At 35.4% G+C, this 19,099-nt stretch overlaps 2 protein-coding genes across 3 annotated transcripts in view; one reads left to right on the top strand and one right to left on the bottom strand.

Annotated features, from left to right (window-relative positions):
- Positions 1-1,399: 1,399 nt before the first annotated feature.
- Positions 1,400-2,350, bottom strand: LOC133866079 (uncharacterized). Its single transcript, XM_062302641.1, has 3 exons — positions 2,166-2,350; positions 1,778-2,069; positions 1,400-1,669 (listed from the first exon to the last, which is right to left on the bottom strand). Exons 1-3 carry the CDS (start codon positions 2,348-2,350, stop codon positions 1,400-1,402), a joined length of 747 nt encoding a protein of 248 aa, XP_062158625.1.
- Positions 2,351-3,704: 1,354 nt separating this feature from the next.
- Positions 3,705-19,099, top strand: part of LOC133867301 (uncharacterized aarF domain-containing protein kinase At1g71810, chloroplastic) — a 38,089-nt gene continuing 22,694 nt past the window's right edge. The window contains exons 1-10 of one of the 2 annotated variants that reach the window (XM_062304028.1): positions 3,705-4,226; positions 4,313-4,357; positions 11,560-11,598; positions 12,676-12,846; positions 12,975-13,127; positions 13,355-13,390; positions 13,795-13,838; positions 18,029-18,119; positions 18,605-18,646; positions 18,791-18,899. In XM_062304028.1, the coding sequence (XP_062160012.1) occupies positions 3,849-4,226; positions 4,313-4,357; positions 11,560-11,598; positions 12,676-12,846; positions 12,975-13,127; positions 13,355-13,390; positions 13,795-13,838; positions 18,029-18,119; positions 18,605-18,646; positions 18,791-18,899 (1,108 nt within the window). In that variant the 5' untranslated portion in view covers positions 3,705-3,848. The remainder of the gene's footprint in view (positions 4,227-4,312; positions 4,358-11,559; positions 11,599-12,675; positions 12,847-12,974; positions 13,128-13,354; positions 13,391-13,794; positions 13,839-18,028; positions 18,120-18,604; positions 18,647-18,790; positions 18,900-19,099) is intronic. The other variant, XM_062304027.1, reaches the window with a different exon arrangement.

The following is a 19,099-nucleotide window of genomic DNA, read 5'->3' as shown; positions in this document are numbered from 1 at the left end:
GGTTAATTTATCATGTTCATTGGACTTTGTTGAATCAGCAATTTATTAGTCACATAAATCATATTGAGATTTCCTCTTCATTCTTATCTGTTAACACGTGAAAATCCATCTCATCTAGATTTTCTGTTCATCCTGAGTTTCTTTTTTTACCTTCCTCGATCTGGGTAACCAAATATTACCTATTGACCATTTTCAGGGATAAACAAGTTAGGATACCACTTTACTACCATGTCCATCAGTGCTGAATATTTAATTTCTTAAAATGTTGCATCCAAATTGTACCCCAATTGACATATGCCTTTCCTCCTGGTTAATTAGATATTTCAAGGCTTTTTTAATGAGATTGGCTTATTACTTATCATAAAAATAAAAAAATTTCAAGGCTTTATCTTCCTGAGAAAGTTGCAAAGAGGTGCCCTGGGGCCAATTTCTTATTAAACTCTCTCTCTCGCTCCCCTCTCCAATTGCCTTTATTTGTAGTTTCAATTGGTCTCTTAGTACTTATGTGGTCTCTCAATTTTTATTTTTCATCTCTGGCATAGGATATATGCCTGTAAATATTGATTTTTTATTTTGGGAAAAGTCCATATACCCCCCTCAAATTACTACCTAATTGAGAATATTCCCTCCAAACTACCAAAATATTGTCAATGTACCCAAGGCCAGCAAAAAGACAGAAATGACCTTACAATTTTTTTAATAAAACAAAAATACCTCTATAAATTAAAAAAAATAATAATTAATTTTTATTTAAAAAAGAAAAAGAAAATTTTTGATTTCTTAAAAAAACAAAAAAATTTAATTTTTTTTTTTAAAAAAAAGGAAAAAAAAAATTTAATTTTCTTTTAATTTTTAAATTTGCCCCCCCTGGTTTTTATGTATTTTTTTTTTTTTTAAGTTTTTGTTTTTTTGTTTTTGTTTTTGTTTTTTGTTTTTTTTTTTGTTTTTTTAGTTTTTATGAAGGGTATTTTCATCACTGGGGGTACATTGACAATTTTTAGTAGTTTGGAATGAACCTTGTCCAAATTAAAAGTTTTTTTTTTTTTTTTTTGGGAGACATTGTCAATTGGGTAGTAGTTTGAGGGAGGTATTTGGACTTTTCCCTTTTATTTTTTATTTTTGCTATTCATGCTTCAGTTGTATACTTCAGCAATGATCTTGAAATATTTTCTAGCTTTCTTCCCTTTTGATTTTTTCTTGTCAGTTTTTTTTAGATGAATAAGTAAGCATATTATTAACAACTAAACCACCAAAACAGTGTTACACAATTACAAACTCAACAAAACAAAACAGCCAACTGCAAAAAACAACAACTGCAGCTAAGCTATCAATAACAACTCACAACAACAGCAAAACAAACTGCAACCAAACAACAAAAAGCTAAAACAACTGACTAGAATTAGTTCAAAACAGAGTCATCTAAATTCCAAAGCTGACAAATCAGAACATTTTCTCTAGTCTTCTTAAAAGAACCTTTCTCAGAAATTCTGGTTCTAACTTCCCAAAAAATCCTCTTAAAAATCTGCTCCTCAGTACTAGGAACACCACAAAACCGAATAACATTCTTAGCTTTCCATAAACCATATACAGCAGATCCAAAAACCAACCTACACAAAACCCCCAACATGGTTTTCTTCTTCCAATTTCTACAACCCTCTGTCAACAGAATCTGCCAGTCAAGCAAACAAGGCACACCAGGACACCTCTGCAAACAAGACTTCCAAATTCTCGAGCTGAAACTACACTAAAAAAAGAGATGATTTCTATTTTCAATAACATGAAGATAGAACCCACAAAGAGGGTCTCCATTAAAACCCCAAACAAGAAGGCGATCACTTGTTGTTAACCGGTTTTGTACTGCCAACCAAAGAATAAAGGCATGTTTTGGAATAGTACAAGGAAACCAGATCAAATGCCACCATTCAACTTCAGCTTTCTTATCCCTCAAGAAATCCCAGGTTTCAGAACTCACAAAAGAACCCTTCCCAGCAACCTTCCACATTGGATTATCAATAGGGCCCAAATGAATTTTTGGTAGGCGACTTTGAATATCAACCAAATCCTCAGACCTGGCCGGCTTTCAGCACCAAATCCCATTACTCAAAACAGAAGAAAGTTTAGAGTTTAGCCTACTACTAGCATCATAAACAACCCGAAAACCATACCTCTCAATCAACACACCACAAGGATGCCAATTATCAAACCACAAATGAATATTCTGACCATCTCCAACTTCAAAAGAAATAAAGTTCCTAGCAACATTCCGAAGTTTGAGTAGCCTTCTCCAACACCAAGAACAATCCTGAGGAATGTTCACACTCCAGAAACTCCTACCTTTCAGCAAGTACATTTTAATCCAAGCAACCCATATGGAACCAGCACAAGCAAATAAGTTATAGATATGCCTCAAAATGGAAGTTCTATTCCAAACTTCTAAATTTTTCAAGCCAAGACCCGCCTCTTTCTTAGGAAAACAAACTTAGTTAGGTCTATATTGTCTGCAATACATATGATATGCAATGGCAGGGGCGAGGAAAGAGGAGGTGAAGGTGGTCGTGGAAGACGGCAATATTCTGCAGATCAGCGGTGAGCGGACCGAGGAGGAGGAGGACAAAAACGACAAGTGGCACCGCATTGAGAGGCGTCGTGGCAGCTTTGTTAGGCGGTTCCGCCTCCCGGAGAATTTTAAACTGGATGAGATCAAGTGCACGCTTGAACATGGAGTGTTAACATTGACTGTGCCGAAGAAGGAGACCGAGCAGACTCCCAACAATGTTAAATTAATACATCGACGTGGTGTAGTGTACTGGCTCAAGGTTAAGGCATGTCACCAAAAACCACGTTTAATAGCTGTGAATAGAGTGTTGTGATTGTGAAGTAAAATCCTTTGTATGATAGAAGTACAAGACCAGCGTGCTTATAGACGGAGCGGTATATATATGGCCAGGCTTGCTAATATATAATAGTTGTAATATATGCATGTTCTCTATTTTTCTAGCTACACAATATTTGAATGACTGAAATATTGTATTATTTATCGATCCTAGCTCTTATCACCGAAGGATTGAAATATGATTGTTCAAAGTGGTGATTAATTTAGCAATCCATTTAAAAAATAAAATGTTTTCTAAGAAGTTTTACAATATACTAACATATATTCCGTATATTCTAACATATGCATGAATGGTAGCTTTTTTTTTTTTTTTTTTTAATGAATAAATGGTAGCTTGTTTACCAAATTTTTTAGATTCAATGAATTATTTTATTATTTTGGTACGACAAAAAATATATTTACCAAACTTGGCATACATTTGCCAAGATAGACAATTACATTGAATATATTTTATATATATATATATATATATATATCTTTGATCATTATATGCAAGTGTTCATAAGCTAGCAAATTAAATTCGAAAGTTAAATGAACAAAAAGAAAAAAAAAATCCCCAAATTTAAGATCAAATTGCACACAAATTATATATACTATATATTTGATAGAAGAAAACTTGGACAATTTGGCAATAGAATATAGCTAGACTAAGGAACTTTTCTACAATCAGAAAGCAGAGTCGAAAAAGATTATAGAGATCTCAGTTTTGTTGTTTACTCCCCTACAATAACAAAGACAGCATTTTTAGATCTTAAAAATAAATTAAACCTTCCCAAACAAGATAAAGGAAGGATAAAGAATACAAGGACCACAAAGAAGCCGTTAACTTGTACGGTTCGTTCTAGAAAAAACAAGCTTGATCAATTGCTGCGTCTCCGTTAAACAACTCTCTTGATACAACTGCAACCACCATTTTACAGGGTCTCTCTCAGACTCTTCACACCACACTGAAGCAATGCTTCACCTCCTCACCACACCCTCCCTCCCCTCCTTTCCAGCCAATACCAAACCGCACCACCACCACGTTCACTCTCTAACGCCCAATCGATCCAAGGCTTTTCCTCATCCCCACCGTCCTATCCGATGCGCTGGCAGTGGCAACGTCAAAGTCGAAGTCGACTCCTTCACTAAGCGCTCCGGGTACCTCTTCGAGCTCACCGTCTCGGAGGCCGATTCCTTGGCCGAGTACGGCCTGTCGAAGATCGCCGCTATCTACAAGAGGAAGCCGCTGGTTCTCATTCGCCGCGTTATTCAGATCGGGTCCACTTTTGGGAGATGGTTCGGGCTCCGGTACCTCGACCGGGTTATGGAGCGCTCGGACCAGATGTTCGAGGTGAGGTTAATCTGGTTCTGTGGACTGTCGAGTTGTTCTTTCGTATTGGATTAGTTCCTCACAGGAACTTTACGCTTCTGATGCAGGTTAGAGCTGCAGAGCTTCGGAAAATATTGGTGGAACTTGGACCGGTAGGTCTTGTTTGTTGATATTGAAGTGCCTTAGACTTAATTTTGCTCCTGCTGATTTTGGTATTCTTGTTTTGCTTATACATGTTTGCTCCTAGTTCCTTTTTTCTTTTTCTTTTCTTATATGAACATCTTTTTGCTCCCATTGTTCCAGCCAAACCTATTAAGATTCCCCAAAATTCATAGGTTATTTTACTGAGTAGATTTCTTCAAATCTCAATTGCTCTTTTGGAATTAAATGTGGAGATTTAAACCGTGTCAGCATTTTTTACATCATTATTTGTTATATTGATCGCCATATATCACCTCATTCTTTATCATAAGAAATAAGAAATATAATAAATAATAAAGCGATAAATGCTGATATGGCAAAATTTCCACTATTTAATTTGAAAAACAAAAATTGGTTGAGATTTGAATTAATCTATCTTAAGAATTCTAGGGAATCGTAAGCCCTCTTAATAGAGTGTCAATTAAATTATAGGATAGGCGAGGTCAGGGGGTAGATGTTCAGTTTTAGATGTGTGGAGGATAGCTTCGTTGTGCTTAATGTGGAGTATATGGGGAGAATAGAATGCTAGATGTTTTGAAGATTGTGAGAAAACAAGAAAAGAACTCAAGAACACCCTGGTCAAATCGACTTTTTAGTTGGACTGTGGCGCATAATATCTCTCAATTTTGAAACTTTTCTGAATTTGGGGATGAGTGTTCTTCTTTTAGCATATAAGGGGAACTTTCTTTGTATACATCCTGTGTATTAAGGTTGCGTTCCTTTGCGCTTAACAATGAAATGAATTATTTATCAAAAAAAGAGAGAATAAATTATTGTTACATTTTGGTGAACCAATCAAGTATTGCAATATCAGCCTCTGTTGGACACCTTAATTTTGTATGATCTTTTTTCCTTCTTCATTTTCCTCAAACCTTCCCTCCAAAATGTATTAATTTAATCCACTCTACAAAACACCATGGAAATTGAGGAAAAGTAACAAAGGAAAGAAGATTGTGTACAACTAGGGAAAGGAAAGAAGATTGTGTACAACTAGGGTTTCAAATAGATGAAGCTATGTGACATTACTTGATTGGTTCACCAAAGTGTATCACTTTAACCCAAACTTATGGAGGTATATTGCAACTTTTTACGAATCAATAGAATAAAATGTAATTATTCCTAACAACAAGAGGTAAATTGTTAATGTTGTGCAAAAGACCATAATTACGGTAAATAAGACAAAACAATCACATAATAACACCAATATTTACATGGTTCCCTCAATGTGAGGTATGTCTGCACGCGGAGGCGACCACGAAGAAATTTACTATAAAAAATGAAATACAAATTAGTGAAGAGAAATTACTCAAGCCAAAACCCAATACACCAAAATCTCACTTTCACAGAAAGCAATTTTCTTTTCCACAATTCTCTAGTCCTAACACATCATTCAAGCACATGACCTGGTTTAAACATAACAACATGCTTCTCCATTAGTCTCGATGGCGACAATTCTTTTTGTCTTCATGTAGACCCATTTGCACTTTATAGCCTTATTTACCTTGGGCAATTCTACTAACTCCCAAGTTTTTCTTTTTTGTTGTGATTCCACCACTTCAATCCTACTAATAGACAATGGATCTTCACTACTAGTTACTAAAGCAAAAAACATCATATCCTCAAATACATACATCTCTGGTGCTTTTGATAATGTTTCTCTTTACCTTTTGCCAAAGAATAAGGCTCTTATTAGTTCTGTGAGTCTCTTGAAAATTGTTCATCATCACATTTATTTATGGGTGAATTTTGATCATCAAACTCCACCTCCAGGACTTTTTTCCCTTTATTGCTGTCAGTCGATGCTTCATCCTCACATTTTCCTAGCATATATGCCTAATCAAATACCATGTCCCTGCTAAAAATTTTCTTCTTTGAAACCGGATCCCATAGCCTATAGCCATTAACACCTTTTTTCAAACCAAGACATATACACTTTCTTTACTTTGGATCTAATTTTGACCGCTCTCCACTTTGCACGCGAACATATACAGAACAACCAAATATTTTTCAAAACCAAATAATCAACCGGCTTGCTTGATCATACTTCTTTTGGAGCCTTCAAAACAATTGTTGCATATGAAGATCGGTTGGTGTCATGGTGACAAAGCATGCATAATTAACTGCCTTAACCCAAAAGCTCTTTGGCAATCCTGCATTCAACCTCATGCATCTTGCCTTTTCCAACAATGTTATAGTCATCGTTTTAGCAAACCCGTTCTGTTGTGGATTCCTTTTAACTGTGAAGTGACAAGTACTGCCTTCTGCTTTGCAGAATTCCAATCAATTATCGGATCTCAAATACTTATCTTTTCTTGCAGTCTGATTTTCCACATGTGCTTTCCACTACTTGAAGATGGTGAAAACCTCTGACCTTGAAAAATCATCAATAAAACTAACAAAATAATAAACACCTCCGTTTGAAGATACTACTACTCCTCCCCAAACATCTAAGTGAATATAGTCGATAACACCTTTGCTTGTAGGAGACGCCACCTTAAAACTGGCTCTTCGTTGCGACTAATACACACAGTACTTGCAGAAACCAAATTTGCACGACTTCACACCTTTTAACAAATTCCTTTTGTGAAGCTCAAACATACTACGCTCGCTTAAATGACCAAGCTGCATATGCCACAAAACTGTGTCATCACTATATGGTTATGTTGAAGTGGATGTTGCAGCTTCACCAATAACTGTGTTCCTGAATACTTTTTACAAATTCCAATTTTCTCATCCTTCATTACCACCAAAGCGCCTTTAGCTATTTCCATAACTCTATCTTTTGCTGAATAATTATAGCTCAAAGAATCCAATGTACCTAAGGATATCATATTTTTCTTTACATCTGGAACATATCTAACATTAGTAAGTGTCTGCACAACCCTATCAATCGTCCTGACTTTTATGGTACCTATTCCAATGACCTTACACTTAGCATCATTATCCATCAAAACAGTACAGACATTGTTCGTACAGGATTTAAATGTCTCAAACCACTTCCTATTTGGACACATGATATGAGCAAGCAAAATCCAAAACCCAAGAATTTGTGAGAGAATCTGTACTTGAAAAAATTGAGAGAAGATCTGCGCTAGCCTCACTGTCATTGGACTTGTCATTGTCAAACGCTAACTGAATCTACGAAACTTTTCTAATTCTTTTTATCTTCCAAGTCTTGTTTCAACACCCTGCAAAATCTTTTGTAGTGCCATTTCTAATGACAATATTAGCACTCCACATCTTTTGCATCTGACCGAGATTCTTCGTCCTTTGTCGATCACGACTTAGACCGAGATTGCTTACCTCTGCCATTCTTCCCCTTTGACTTATCCCTTCCATGCTTTGGCCTCGCTACAAGCCCATCAGCATGATCATTGATAGGTTTTCCTCTCATCTCATGTGACAAGATAGCTCTAGTCACATCTTCCAAATTTAGAGTTTCTTTCCCATACAATAATGATGTAACCAAGTGATCATACGAAGGGGGGAAGTGATGCCAACAGAAGTATCACTTAATTTTCTTCTTTAATCTTTACTCTAAAGTTTATGCGCTCAAACATATCTGTATTTTCCTCTATCTGTAATCCATATAACTGCCTTTTCACATACACCTTATGCATCAAATTCTTCGCCATCTATAGGCTGTAATTTCTGCCAAATTATCCCTGCCTTCTTTTCATCAAGCACATCATGAATAACTTCAACTGACAAGTTAAGACAGATCGCACTGGCAACCTTGGCTTCCATCTCTTCCCACTCATCATCCTGCCATCTTTTGGGGTTTTGCCTTTCCAAATAATGCCTTGTAAACTTCTTGCTGAATTAAAAGATCTTTCATCCCTCTTTGCCAAAGAGAGAAATTGTTCTTGCCATTGAACTTTTCAACTTCATACTTTGTGCTCGCCGTATTTATCATAATCGTCAATCTGAATACCGAACCTTAGCTTTGATATCACTTGTTATGCAAAAGACCACAATTACCATAATAAGACAAAACAATCACACACAGGAACACCAAGATTTGCATGGTTTCTTCAATGTGAGGTACGTCCACAGGTAGAGGTAATGACGAAGAAATTTACTATCAAAGATGGAATACAAAATAGTGAAGAGAAATCACTCAAAATCAAAACCTAATACACCCAAATCTTACTCTCACACAAGATAGAGAATTTTTTTTTGACATAATTCTCTAGTCGTAACACATAAAAGAGAACTTGAAGAAAAAGAAAGAAAAGAAGAACAGAGATTTCAACTCACACCAACAAGCTGTATGTGCGCAGCTCAAAATCTTACTTTCTCTCCTGCTCTCCGAATCCCAATAGAAAAGTAAAAGATAATGGGGCCCACCGAGATTTGATGTGGGTGAAAAGTCGAACATCAACAGTTCATTACATATTCCTATAGCATTTGAGACTGCCAGCTTGTTATTTAATTAACTGCCATGATTATTTTGAACTGTTTTGAATAATATGTGTTATCTTAAGAAAATCACGTAAGTACTGAGATTATTACTGGTGACTCATTTTTCATTTGTTCATATAAAATGGAAGGACTTTATTAGGATTGAATTACTCTATCGCTTGATTTGTTTTGTTTCAACTTATGAATGAAATTATTTTATAAAGATAAACGGGGAAGATCATACATGCTGTTCCAAGCTGTACCAAAACATTCTCATCTTTTGGTTCATTCTAAATCGCCCAAGATAGCAGAAACAAAATTATCTTCTTCACCATATCTTGGAATACCTTCCTTTAGCATGCCATCCAAGAAGGAGCTCGTGATGAAACATAACGTATGTCATCCAAGAAGGAGCTCGTGATGAAACATAACTTACACCTCGCTGATGGTAAAATTATTTTCCAAAAGCAGAACAAAAGGGGTAATAGATTGAGGGATGATCAGCTGCCACTTGGTGTGATATTTTGTTGTCCGTGATGTTACTTTCCTTGCCTCTTTGCCCATAATATGATGCATTATGAAATTTCTTTGATGTGGTAGACCAAAAAAGAATGCTTACTTTGGTGGAAAGCATATGATTCCAAGGCTTTTAATGTGGACTTTTTCACAATCTATAATGGTGATCTGCAAGGCTAATCCAAGTTTTGTGTTCATGGATCCTTCTTTGGCATCATTATTGGAGCATTCCTCAATCAAAGCAATGGACTAGGGAATGATGGGTTTTCCAGTGTTATGAAGACTATAGCTGATCCTGGCTTTGTATCGGATTATCTTTCTTTACCAAGACTTTTTATGCTCCCAAGATGAGCTTTTAAAGGGTTATTAGAAACTTTTTGACAAAAATGAATTAGTGTAGAAAATTTTCTTCCATAAAATTGGGGAAAAAACCACTGTACTCTTTACCTCTTTGTTCAATATTATATATTTCTTTGTTCTTGTTGTTATCTGTTTTTCATGGAATATAGGATTTCTCTAAGTTGGAACAATGCATTACATTGACTAACGGTAGAGCTAATGTATAGTTTTCATTGTACGTGAAAATCCTCTTGACAAAAAAAATGAAAGACAATCTTCACAGCTTAGTTTCAGGTTCCAAATTTTGCACTATGTAATTGTTGTTGCCATAATGAATGTGGAAGTTCTTATTCATATGCATTGATAGAAGGGAATTAAAGGTTACAAAAACCATGCGGGCATGGCCTCTCTCTCTTGCCGTCTTTTTTGTGTGTATTTTCCTCTTTGGTGTCAACTAGGTAAAGCGAAAGACATTGGCTAATCTATTATAGTGGAAGCCTAGTTCATTAGGAGAAAGGTTTGGAATATGTTACCATTGTGTCTTATGAGGAATATATGGCAGGAGACAAATGGCGGACCTTTGAAGGGGTTGAGCTTTCTGTCGATAGACTTAAGCATGTCTTTGTGAGATTGTTATTTGTTTGGATGTCTATGGATGACAATTGTCCATCATCTTTGTTGGAATTTTTGGATTTCCTACATTGGTGATTTTAATTTGAGGGTGATTAGTACACTGCCTTTGTACTTTAGTTCTTCCTTGTTAGTTTTTCAATAGAAATTTTAGCTACTTATCAAAACGTATTTAAAAGTCTTGCAAAGTCTCTACTAATAACATATCATTAGACTTTAATCCTTGAACATGTATTGTACCCACAGATCCCCTCGAAGATGTTTCCATCTTTATGTCCTTAGTCTATGCAAGATGGTTTTACATTCTTAGTTCTTTAGATTCCTGCGAAGTCCGACCCCAAGTTGATTTTCGGTGGAAGCGTCTGATTCATCATAACTGTTGAATTTTCCTGTAATAAGGAGAATGCTCTGTTAAAGAACCCAAAATCAAGTATAAGGGTTGCGCCCCTCTGCGCTTTTTTTATAAATTGCAAAAATTATAAAAAAAAAAAAAAAAAAAAAAAAAAAAAAAAAAAAGAACCGAAAATCAGGTGTCACAGGCCTTTCAATTACAAATCGTGATTCAACTCCAACTTCACTAAATGCATATTCTGGTATATCATGTATAGCACAATTAATCTAATTATACCTGGTACATAGAGATTGAAGAGATTAAAATTCTTTCAGGTTGTTCTCTGTTATTTGTGCAATACAATAAGTCCAGTGGCGTTGGGGCATATACCAAGTGGATAAAGTTATATTATTTCCATCTATCTTGTGGGTGATATAAAACTATGGTGGAGAACCAACGTTCCCTTTCAAATGAATGCCTGGTTACTATGTGGTTTGTCCTGAGAAACTGTTGAATCATTTACCATGGAATTTATATAAAAAAAGACCTGGAGCATAAGTTTTGGGGGAATGAATGATGCAGCATCTAAGCCACACATCAACCACTGTTGATGCGGGGGGTTAGGGTGAATGGAAAAGAGAGTGAAAAAAAGGATTCTCACAATCCAGGGGAGGAGGCAAATTTCAGCTTTTACTCTCTTCCTGGAAAATTTATCAATACAGATGTGATTTTTAGATAGAGAATCTTGTACATCAGCTTTTCACGTGAATATGAATACTTTCGCATTTTTATTTTTTATACTCTTACTATCGTAAAACTCATTTTCACCTATCTACTGAGATCTAAATACTGAGTGATTGTGGTTATCTAAACTTACTTCCTAGTTATTCTATGTTCTTCTGGTAATTTATTTTGAGTATTTCTGTATTGTAGGCATATATCAAAATTGCTCAGGCTATCTCATCCAGACCTGTAAGTGATATTTGCTCCACCCAAGGACTTTGCACTTTCCATTTTTCTTCTTTAGCTCAGAAATTTATCATGTGTGTTATAAGAGTGCAGTTTCAATTGCTTCCTTGATTGTATTATTAGTTGCTATAACTTGAGGTTCCAGTCCAGAAGGCTTTTCTTTTCTATGCTAATCCCAATAAAAGATGCCTGTAGGGGAGGCATCTTTTATTGGTAATAGAGCTTGTTTTGTTTCTCCGCCTTTGGCATATTATTCAAACATGCTTACAACTCAAACACCAAAGAATTTAACAGCTCCGCAAGTTCATATTTGCTTGTGTCCACATGGGGGGCTTTGACTTACAACAATTTTAGTTCAGTGAACCTTTTTGAGTTCTCTTTAACATCATGGCATACCCTATGTGAATAATTGCTGGAAAAAAGGTTCTGTTCAAGTTTTCAATCACTAGTCAAGGATGTGTATTATTTTTTATAGAGGTCATTCGTCTCTCTAATATATAGGATGTCAAAAAATTGTCTCTTATTCAGGATAGATTTTGTTCACAAAGCTTTAAAGATGTTATTGGAGAATCTTATAAAAAAAAAAAAGAAAAAAAGATGTTATTGGAGAAATGTCGAGCAAATGATGGAACTACTGCTTCATTATGCTTCACTTCACAATTTGAAAAAATTTATGCCAATTAGATGGATGATTCTTTGACTGCTACATATGAATTTTGTTGGCCTGACCCACAATGTGACCTTGGGTGATGGAAGTTTGAAAGGAAAGATGATTGATTGTGACAGCAATGTCATGCTAAGGCCATGGTAGGCCAGAAACAAGTAAAGCTAGGCAATGTTGAGCTTAGAAATGCTTGTGTTGAGCAATGGAATGACAATTCATACCTAAACCCATGCCTCGTATTTGAGCTTTGGAGGTTCTTCCTGTACTCGTATAAAATTAAAAGCAATATGTACATGCATAATATGGTGTGTTTTCTGTCTCACCGATAATACGATGTGATTTCCGTTATGATTTTTATATCTATTATGTCATGATTGTTTTTGAGATGATCCTATTTCAAGATATTGTTTTGGTAGGATTTGATACCACCCTCATACTTGGATGAACTCTCACTGTTGCAAGATCGAATAAGTCCATTTTCCACTAAAGTTGCTTTCAACACAATCGAACAAGAACTTGGTTTACCAATAGATGAACTTTTTTCGGAGATTTCACCAGAGCCTATAGCTGCAGCATCCCTTGGGCAGGTTTGTATTTGGTTATGCTCATGATCTGGGATCTTTTTATGGTATCTTACATGTAATTAAGCTGGGCTTTTGTATCTAGCCTCACAATTCAAACTTGCTTCAGTGTCTCTCTTCTCTCAAATAATTAGGTTTATCAAGCTAGGCTTCGTCATGGGGGAGAGGTTGTTGCTGTTAAAGTGCAGAGACCTGGAATTCAAGCCGCCATATCCCTAGACATACTAATCTTGCGTTTTCTAGCAGGGTTACTGAGGAGAGCAGGCAAATTGAACACTGATCTTCAGGTATAGTGCAATATGTGATTAAGGCAACCTTGACTTTTATTGGGCTCTAAACGAAGAATGGGTTTATATATACAGTACATCATACGATGGTGTTGACTGTCCCAATATCTCTTGTGGGTGTTTGGGCATTTCCATTGATGCATGAGAGCGCTTTTTTCATTCAAATGTTGTATGCTTCTTTGTCATCTCAGACTGTTATAACCAAGAAAATGACCTTCAATTTGCAGGCTGTTGTTGATGAATGGGCATCAAGTCTTTTTCGGGTATATATCGACCTTTCATTATGACATTTCCTTGTTATGCCAAGTATCAGTAATGAGATCGTGGGCAAACTGGTCTACACCAATATTGTCATATATGTGTTGGAAGCAAGTTATTAGTACATTTGCATCTCAGCATATGAAATACACTGCTTTAGGGAAACCTTAGGTGTCACCAGATGCTCATTTTTATGGAGATCATTTAACTTCATTCAGTTATTCTGTGGTTACCGTTTCATCCCTAATTAAGGGGGAAAAAAGAAAGAAAGAATAAACTGGGAAATGAAATGGTTGACTGTTCCACTTTTGGTAAATCATATCTGAACTTCTTTCTTAAAATATTTTTTTGGCATGAGGAATATTCTTAGAGCTTCAAATTGAATACAGGTAAATCACATTGAATGCAGGAGATGGATTACATAAAAGAAGCAAACAATGGTCTCAAGTTCAGGTAATAGCATAGATTTGAGGATTAACGGTGACCCAAATTTTCATTACTGACAAGTTTCCATATTCAAAATTATTTACTCTGCCTACAGCCTAGTTGTGGATTCAAAATCTTAAAAGTAAGGTTTGGGATATATTTAATATTTCACGTAGAATAGCCTTTTCATTTAAAAGATGAATTCCAACAACTATTCCAACTGGTGAATAATGATATGCAAATGAAAGGTTTCCAGCTTTCCAGCCTTGATAGTGCTTGGCCCCATGTTCTTCATTGAATTTTTTTTCATCATAGTGTGGTTAATTTATCATGTTCATTGGACTTTGTTGAATCAGCAATTTATTAGTCACATAAATCATATTGAGATTTCCTCTTCATTCTTATCTGTTAACACGTGAAAATCCATCTCATCTAGATTTTCTGTTCATCCTGAGTTTCTTTTTTTACCTTCCTCGATCTGGGTAACCAAATATTACCTATTGACCATTTTCAGGGATAAACAAGTTAGGATACCACTTTACTACCATGTCCATCAGTGCTGAATATTTAATTTCTTAAAATGTTGCATCCAAATTGTACCCCAATTGACATATGCCTTTCCTCCTGGTTAATTAGATATTTCAAGGCTTTTTTAATGAGATTGGCTTATTACTTATCATAAAAATAAAAAAATTTCAAGGCTTTATCTTCCTGAGAAAGTTGCAAAGAGGTGCCCTGGGGCCAATTTCTTATTAAACTCTCTCTCTCGCTCCCCTCTCCAATTGCCTTTATTTGTAGTTTCAATTGGTCTCTTAGTACTTATGTGGTCTCTCAATTTTTATTTTTCATCTCTGGCATAGGATATATGCCTGTAAATATTGATTTTTTATTTTGGGAAAAGTCCATATACCCCCCTCAAATTACTACCTAATTGAGAATATTCCCTCCAAACTACCAAAATATTGTCAATGTACCCAAGGCCAGCAAAAAGACAGAAATGACCTTACAATTTTTTTAATAAAACAAAAATACCTCTATAAATTAAAAAAAATAATAATTAATTTTTATTTAAAAAAGAAAAAGAAAATTTTTGATTTCTTAAAAAAACAAAAAAATTTAATTTTTTTTTTTAAAAAAAAGGAAAAAAAAAATTTAATTTTCTTTTAATTTTTAAATTTGCCCCCCCTGGTTTTTATGTATTTTTTTTTTTTTTAAGTTTTTGTTTTTTTGTTTTTGTTTTTGTTTTTTGTTTTTTTTTTTGTTTTTTTAGTTTTTATGAAGGGTATTTTCATCACTGGGGGTACATTGACAATTTTTAGTAGTTTGGAATGAACCTTGTCCAAATTAAAAGTTTTTTTTTTTTTTTTTTGGGAGACATTGTCAATTGGGTAGTAGTTTGAGGGAGGTATTTGGACTTTTCCCTTTTATTTTTTATTTTTGCTATTCATGCTTCAGTTGTATACTTCAGCAATGATCTTGAAATATTTTCTAGCTTTCTTCCCTTTTGATTTTTTCTTGTCAGTTTTTTTTAGATGAATAAGTAAGCATATTATTAACAACTAAACCACCAAAACAGTGTTACACAATTACAAACTCAACAAAACAAAACAGCCAACTGCAAAAAACAACAACTGCAGCTAAGCTATCAATAACAACTCACAACAACAGCAAAACAAACTGCAACCAAACAACAAAAAGCTAAAACAACTGACTAGAATTAGTTCAAAACAGAGTCATCTAAATTCCAAAGCTGACAAATCAGAACATTTTCTCTAGTCTTCTTAAAAGAACCTTTCTCAGAAATTCTGGTTCTAACTTCCCAAAAAATCCTCTTAAAAATCTGCTCCTCAGTACTAGGAACACCACAAAACCGAATAACATTCTTAGCTTTCCATAAACCATATACAGCAGATCCAAAAACCAACCTACACAAAACCCCCAACATGGTTTTCTTCTTCCAATTTCTACAACCCTCTGTCAACAGAATCTGCCAGTCAAGCAAACAAGGCACACCAGGACACCTCTGCAAACAAGACTTCCAAATTCTCGAGCTGAAACTACACTAAAAAAAGAGATGATTTCTATTTTCAATAACATGAAGATAGAACCCACAAAGAGGGTCTCCATTAAAACCCCAAACAAGAAGGCGATCACTTGTTGTTAACCGGTTTTGTACTGCCAACCAAAGAATAAAGGCATGTTTTGGAATAGTACAAGGAAACCAGATCAAATGCCACCATTCAACTTCAGCTTTCTTATCCCTCAAGAAATCCCAGGTTTCAGAACTCACAAAAGAACCCTTCCCAGCAACCTTCCACATTGGATTATCAATAGGGCCCAAATGAATTTTTGGTAGGCGACTTTGAATATCAACCAAATCCTCAGACCTGGCCGGCTTTCAGCACCAAATCCCATTACTCAAAACAGAAGAAAGTTTAGAGTTTAGCCTACTACTAGCATCATAAACAACCCGAAAACCATACCTCTCAATCAACACACCACAAGGATGCCAATTATCAAACCACAAATGAATATTCTGACCATCTCCAACTTCAAAAGAAATAAAGTTCCTAGCAACATTCCGAAGTTTGAGTAGCCTTCTCCAACACCAAGAACAATCCTGAGGAATGTTCACACTCCAGAAACTCCTACCTTTCAGCAAGTACATTTTAATCCAAGCAACCCATATGGAACCAGCACAAGCAAATAAGTTATAGATATGCCTCAAAATGGAAGTTCTATTCCAAACTTCTAAATTTTTCAAGCCAAGACCCGCCTCTTTCTTAGGAAAACAAACATCACTCCAAGCTATTTTAGCTTTAGCAGAATCACCATCTTTCCCATTCCACAAAAACCGATTAAACCTTTGGGTAATATCCCTAATAATCTTCTTTGGAAGGATGAAAATCCCTGACTAAAAGACCTGAAGACTATAGAGAACTGAGGATAACAACTGAAGTCTTCCAGCAAAAGAAAGGTTCCTTGAGGTCCACGAACCTATACGGCCTGAAATTCTATCAATCAGGGCCTTACAATCAGAGGCAGACAGCTTCATAGAGATCAAAGGTACTCCTAAGTATCTGATAGGAAAATGACCCTCCTTCATCTGCAATTTATCCAGCAAAGAGAACTTCAAACCAGGAGAGGCACCTGAACAAAAAAAAAGAACTTTTGGCCGGGTTAGCTTTCAGACCAGATAATTGCTCAAACTCCAAAAGAGCAGCTTGGATAATAGAAATAGATGACATATCAGCCTCAGAAAAAATGAAGAGATCATTTGCAAAGCATAGGTGGGTTAACTTCAATTTAGAGCAACGAAATTGGAATTTAAAACCAGAACCAGCAGAGGTGTATTCCTTCAAAATCTGAGATAGCACTTCCATGGCAATGACAAACAAATAAGGGGAGAGAGGATCCCCTTGTCTCAGTCCCTTAGCCCCTTTAAAATATCCCGTAAGAGTACCATTTAAAGAAACAGAAAACCTTGGGGAAGTTATACAAACTTTGATCCAATTGATGAACTTTTCTGGAAACCCAAGACAAGCCAAACAGTGAATAATGAAATCCCAGTTGACGGAATCATAGGCTCTCATCAAGTCTATTTTCAAAGTACACCGTGGTTTGCCATCCTTTCTATGATAATTTCTCACAAGCTCTTGAGCTAGCAACACATTCTCTGCAATGTTTCTGCCAGGAATGAAAGCAGATTGGTTTCTGCTAATCATAGAATCCAAAATGGGAAGAATTCTGTTTGATAGAAGCTTAGTAATGCACTTATAGATCACAGTGCAACAGGCAATAGGTCTGAAATCACCCATTCGTTGTGATTCCAGCTATGTTGATCTATCAATGTGAAAAATAATTATATGATCTAGGTCCTTGCAAATTTGGTTATAAAAATTTCACCTTGCTTCCTTAAGGTGTGTTTTTATAGAACTGGACAGATTCTACTTTCTATCCTTGACTTTATGTTAGGTAGTTCACTTCTCGGAATAAATATAATTTTGGAGTTGAATATTTGGAAATGTTTTCTGCTTGTAACCTAGAATTATACATTTTGATTGTGTTTATGTGCTGGTTATATCGAGTAAGTCACCTAAGTATCTAACAACGAATTTTGTTTTTCTTCTTTGCTAAGTTTATGATAAATACAGTTATGCAATATTGAGATTAAGTGTTTCACGGCTCTAAGTGTGGTGCAATATATGCTTGAACAGACAGCTATATGGTGGGCTACCAGATGTTTTGGTCCCAAAAATGTATGTGGAGCATTCGACTCGGAAGGTCCTTGTTATGGAATGGGTCGAGGTATTGCTATTTCATCTTTGTTATGACAATTTTATACAATAATAGAATTTTGCATCCTTCATTCCTTCCAGTTGCCTGTAGGTTTATTATTGTATAAACTTGGTGCTCATGAGGCCATACAATCTAACTTTGAAACTAATTAAATATTACGTAGTTCAGGTATGTGTGTCTATATATAAAGTGGACAAAGATGCTACCTTAGTTTTGGTTTTCCAGTGTTTATGAAATTTTACAATCAGAAAAGATAGAACAAGAGTGGTTGGCTCATCAGAAAATATAAGCAGTCATATAATAACACGGCATGCCTTGATTCACAATTTCATGGTTTTCAACAGAAGATATTTTGTTTGCCTTAAGTGTGTCTTCTAAGAAGATCACTCAAGGGGTGGTAGAAGTCATTCTTTCTCAAATTTTCTTTCTAATGAACCCTTATGTATATACTCGAGATTCTTTGCTGATATCTTCTCTTTTCATGGCTATTATAGGGGCAGAAGTTGTCAGAAGTGAAGGATCTTTACTTGATTGAGGTCGTTTTTTTAAACTAATTGCAAAGATGTGGTTCTTCAATAATCAACCTATGAAGCCTTTGTAATGTATATGTGTATAGGTGTATACTTTTATTTTTATTTTTTTGAACCTAAATGAGATCTCTGTTTCTTGGTGCTGAATAGGTTGGAGTCTATTGCTCATTCAATCAACTTCTGGAATATGGGTTCTATCATGCAGATCCACACCCTGGAAACCTTCTCCGTACATATGATGGGAAACTAGCTTATTTAGGTATATCTTACGAGTTTGAATATGCCAGTGTATAGAATCGACTGATTTATTTATTGCATAATTAATTACCACTTTCTTTTCCCTTTTACACCAGGTGTCTTTCTACTTAATAATTGATCCTGTTGACTCTTTCAAATGCACGCCTTTCTTTAATATCATTTAGTTCCAATTTAAATTTGCTACCAATTTGTTACTATCCT

This window comes from Alnus glutinosa, chromosome 4 (genome assembly GCF_958979055.1).
Source record: "Alnus glutinosa chromosome 4, dhAlnGlut1.1, whole genome shotgun sequence".
Taxonomy (NCBI): Eukaryota; Viridiplantae; Streptophyta; class Magnoliopsida; order Fagales; family Betulaceae; genus Alnus; species Alnus glutinosa.
Note: the sequence above shows the minus strand (reverse complement) of the source record. Positions and strands in the feature narration are given on the sequence as shown.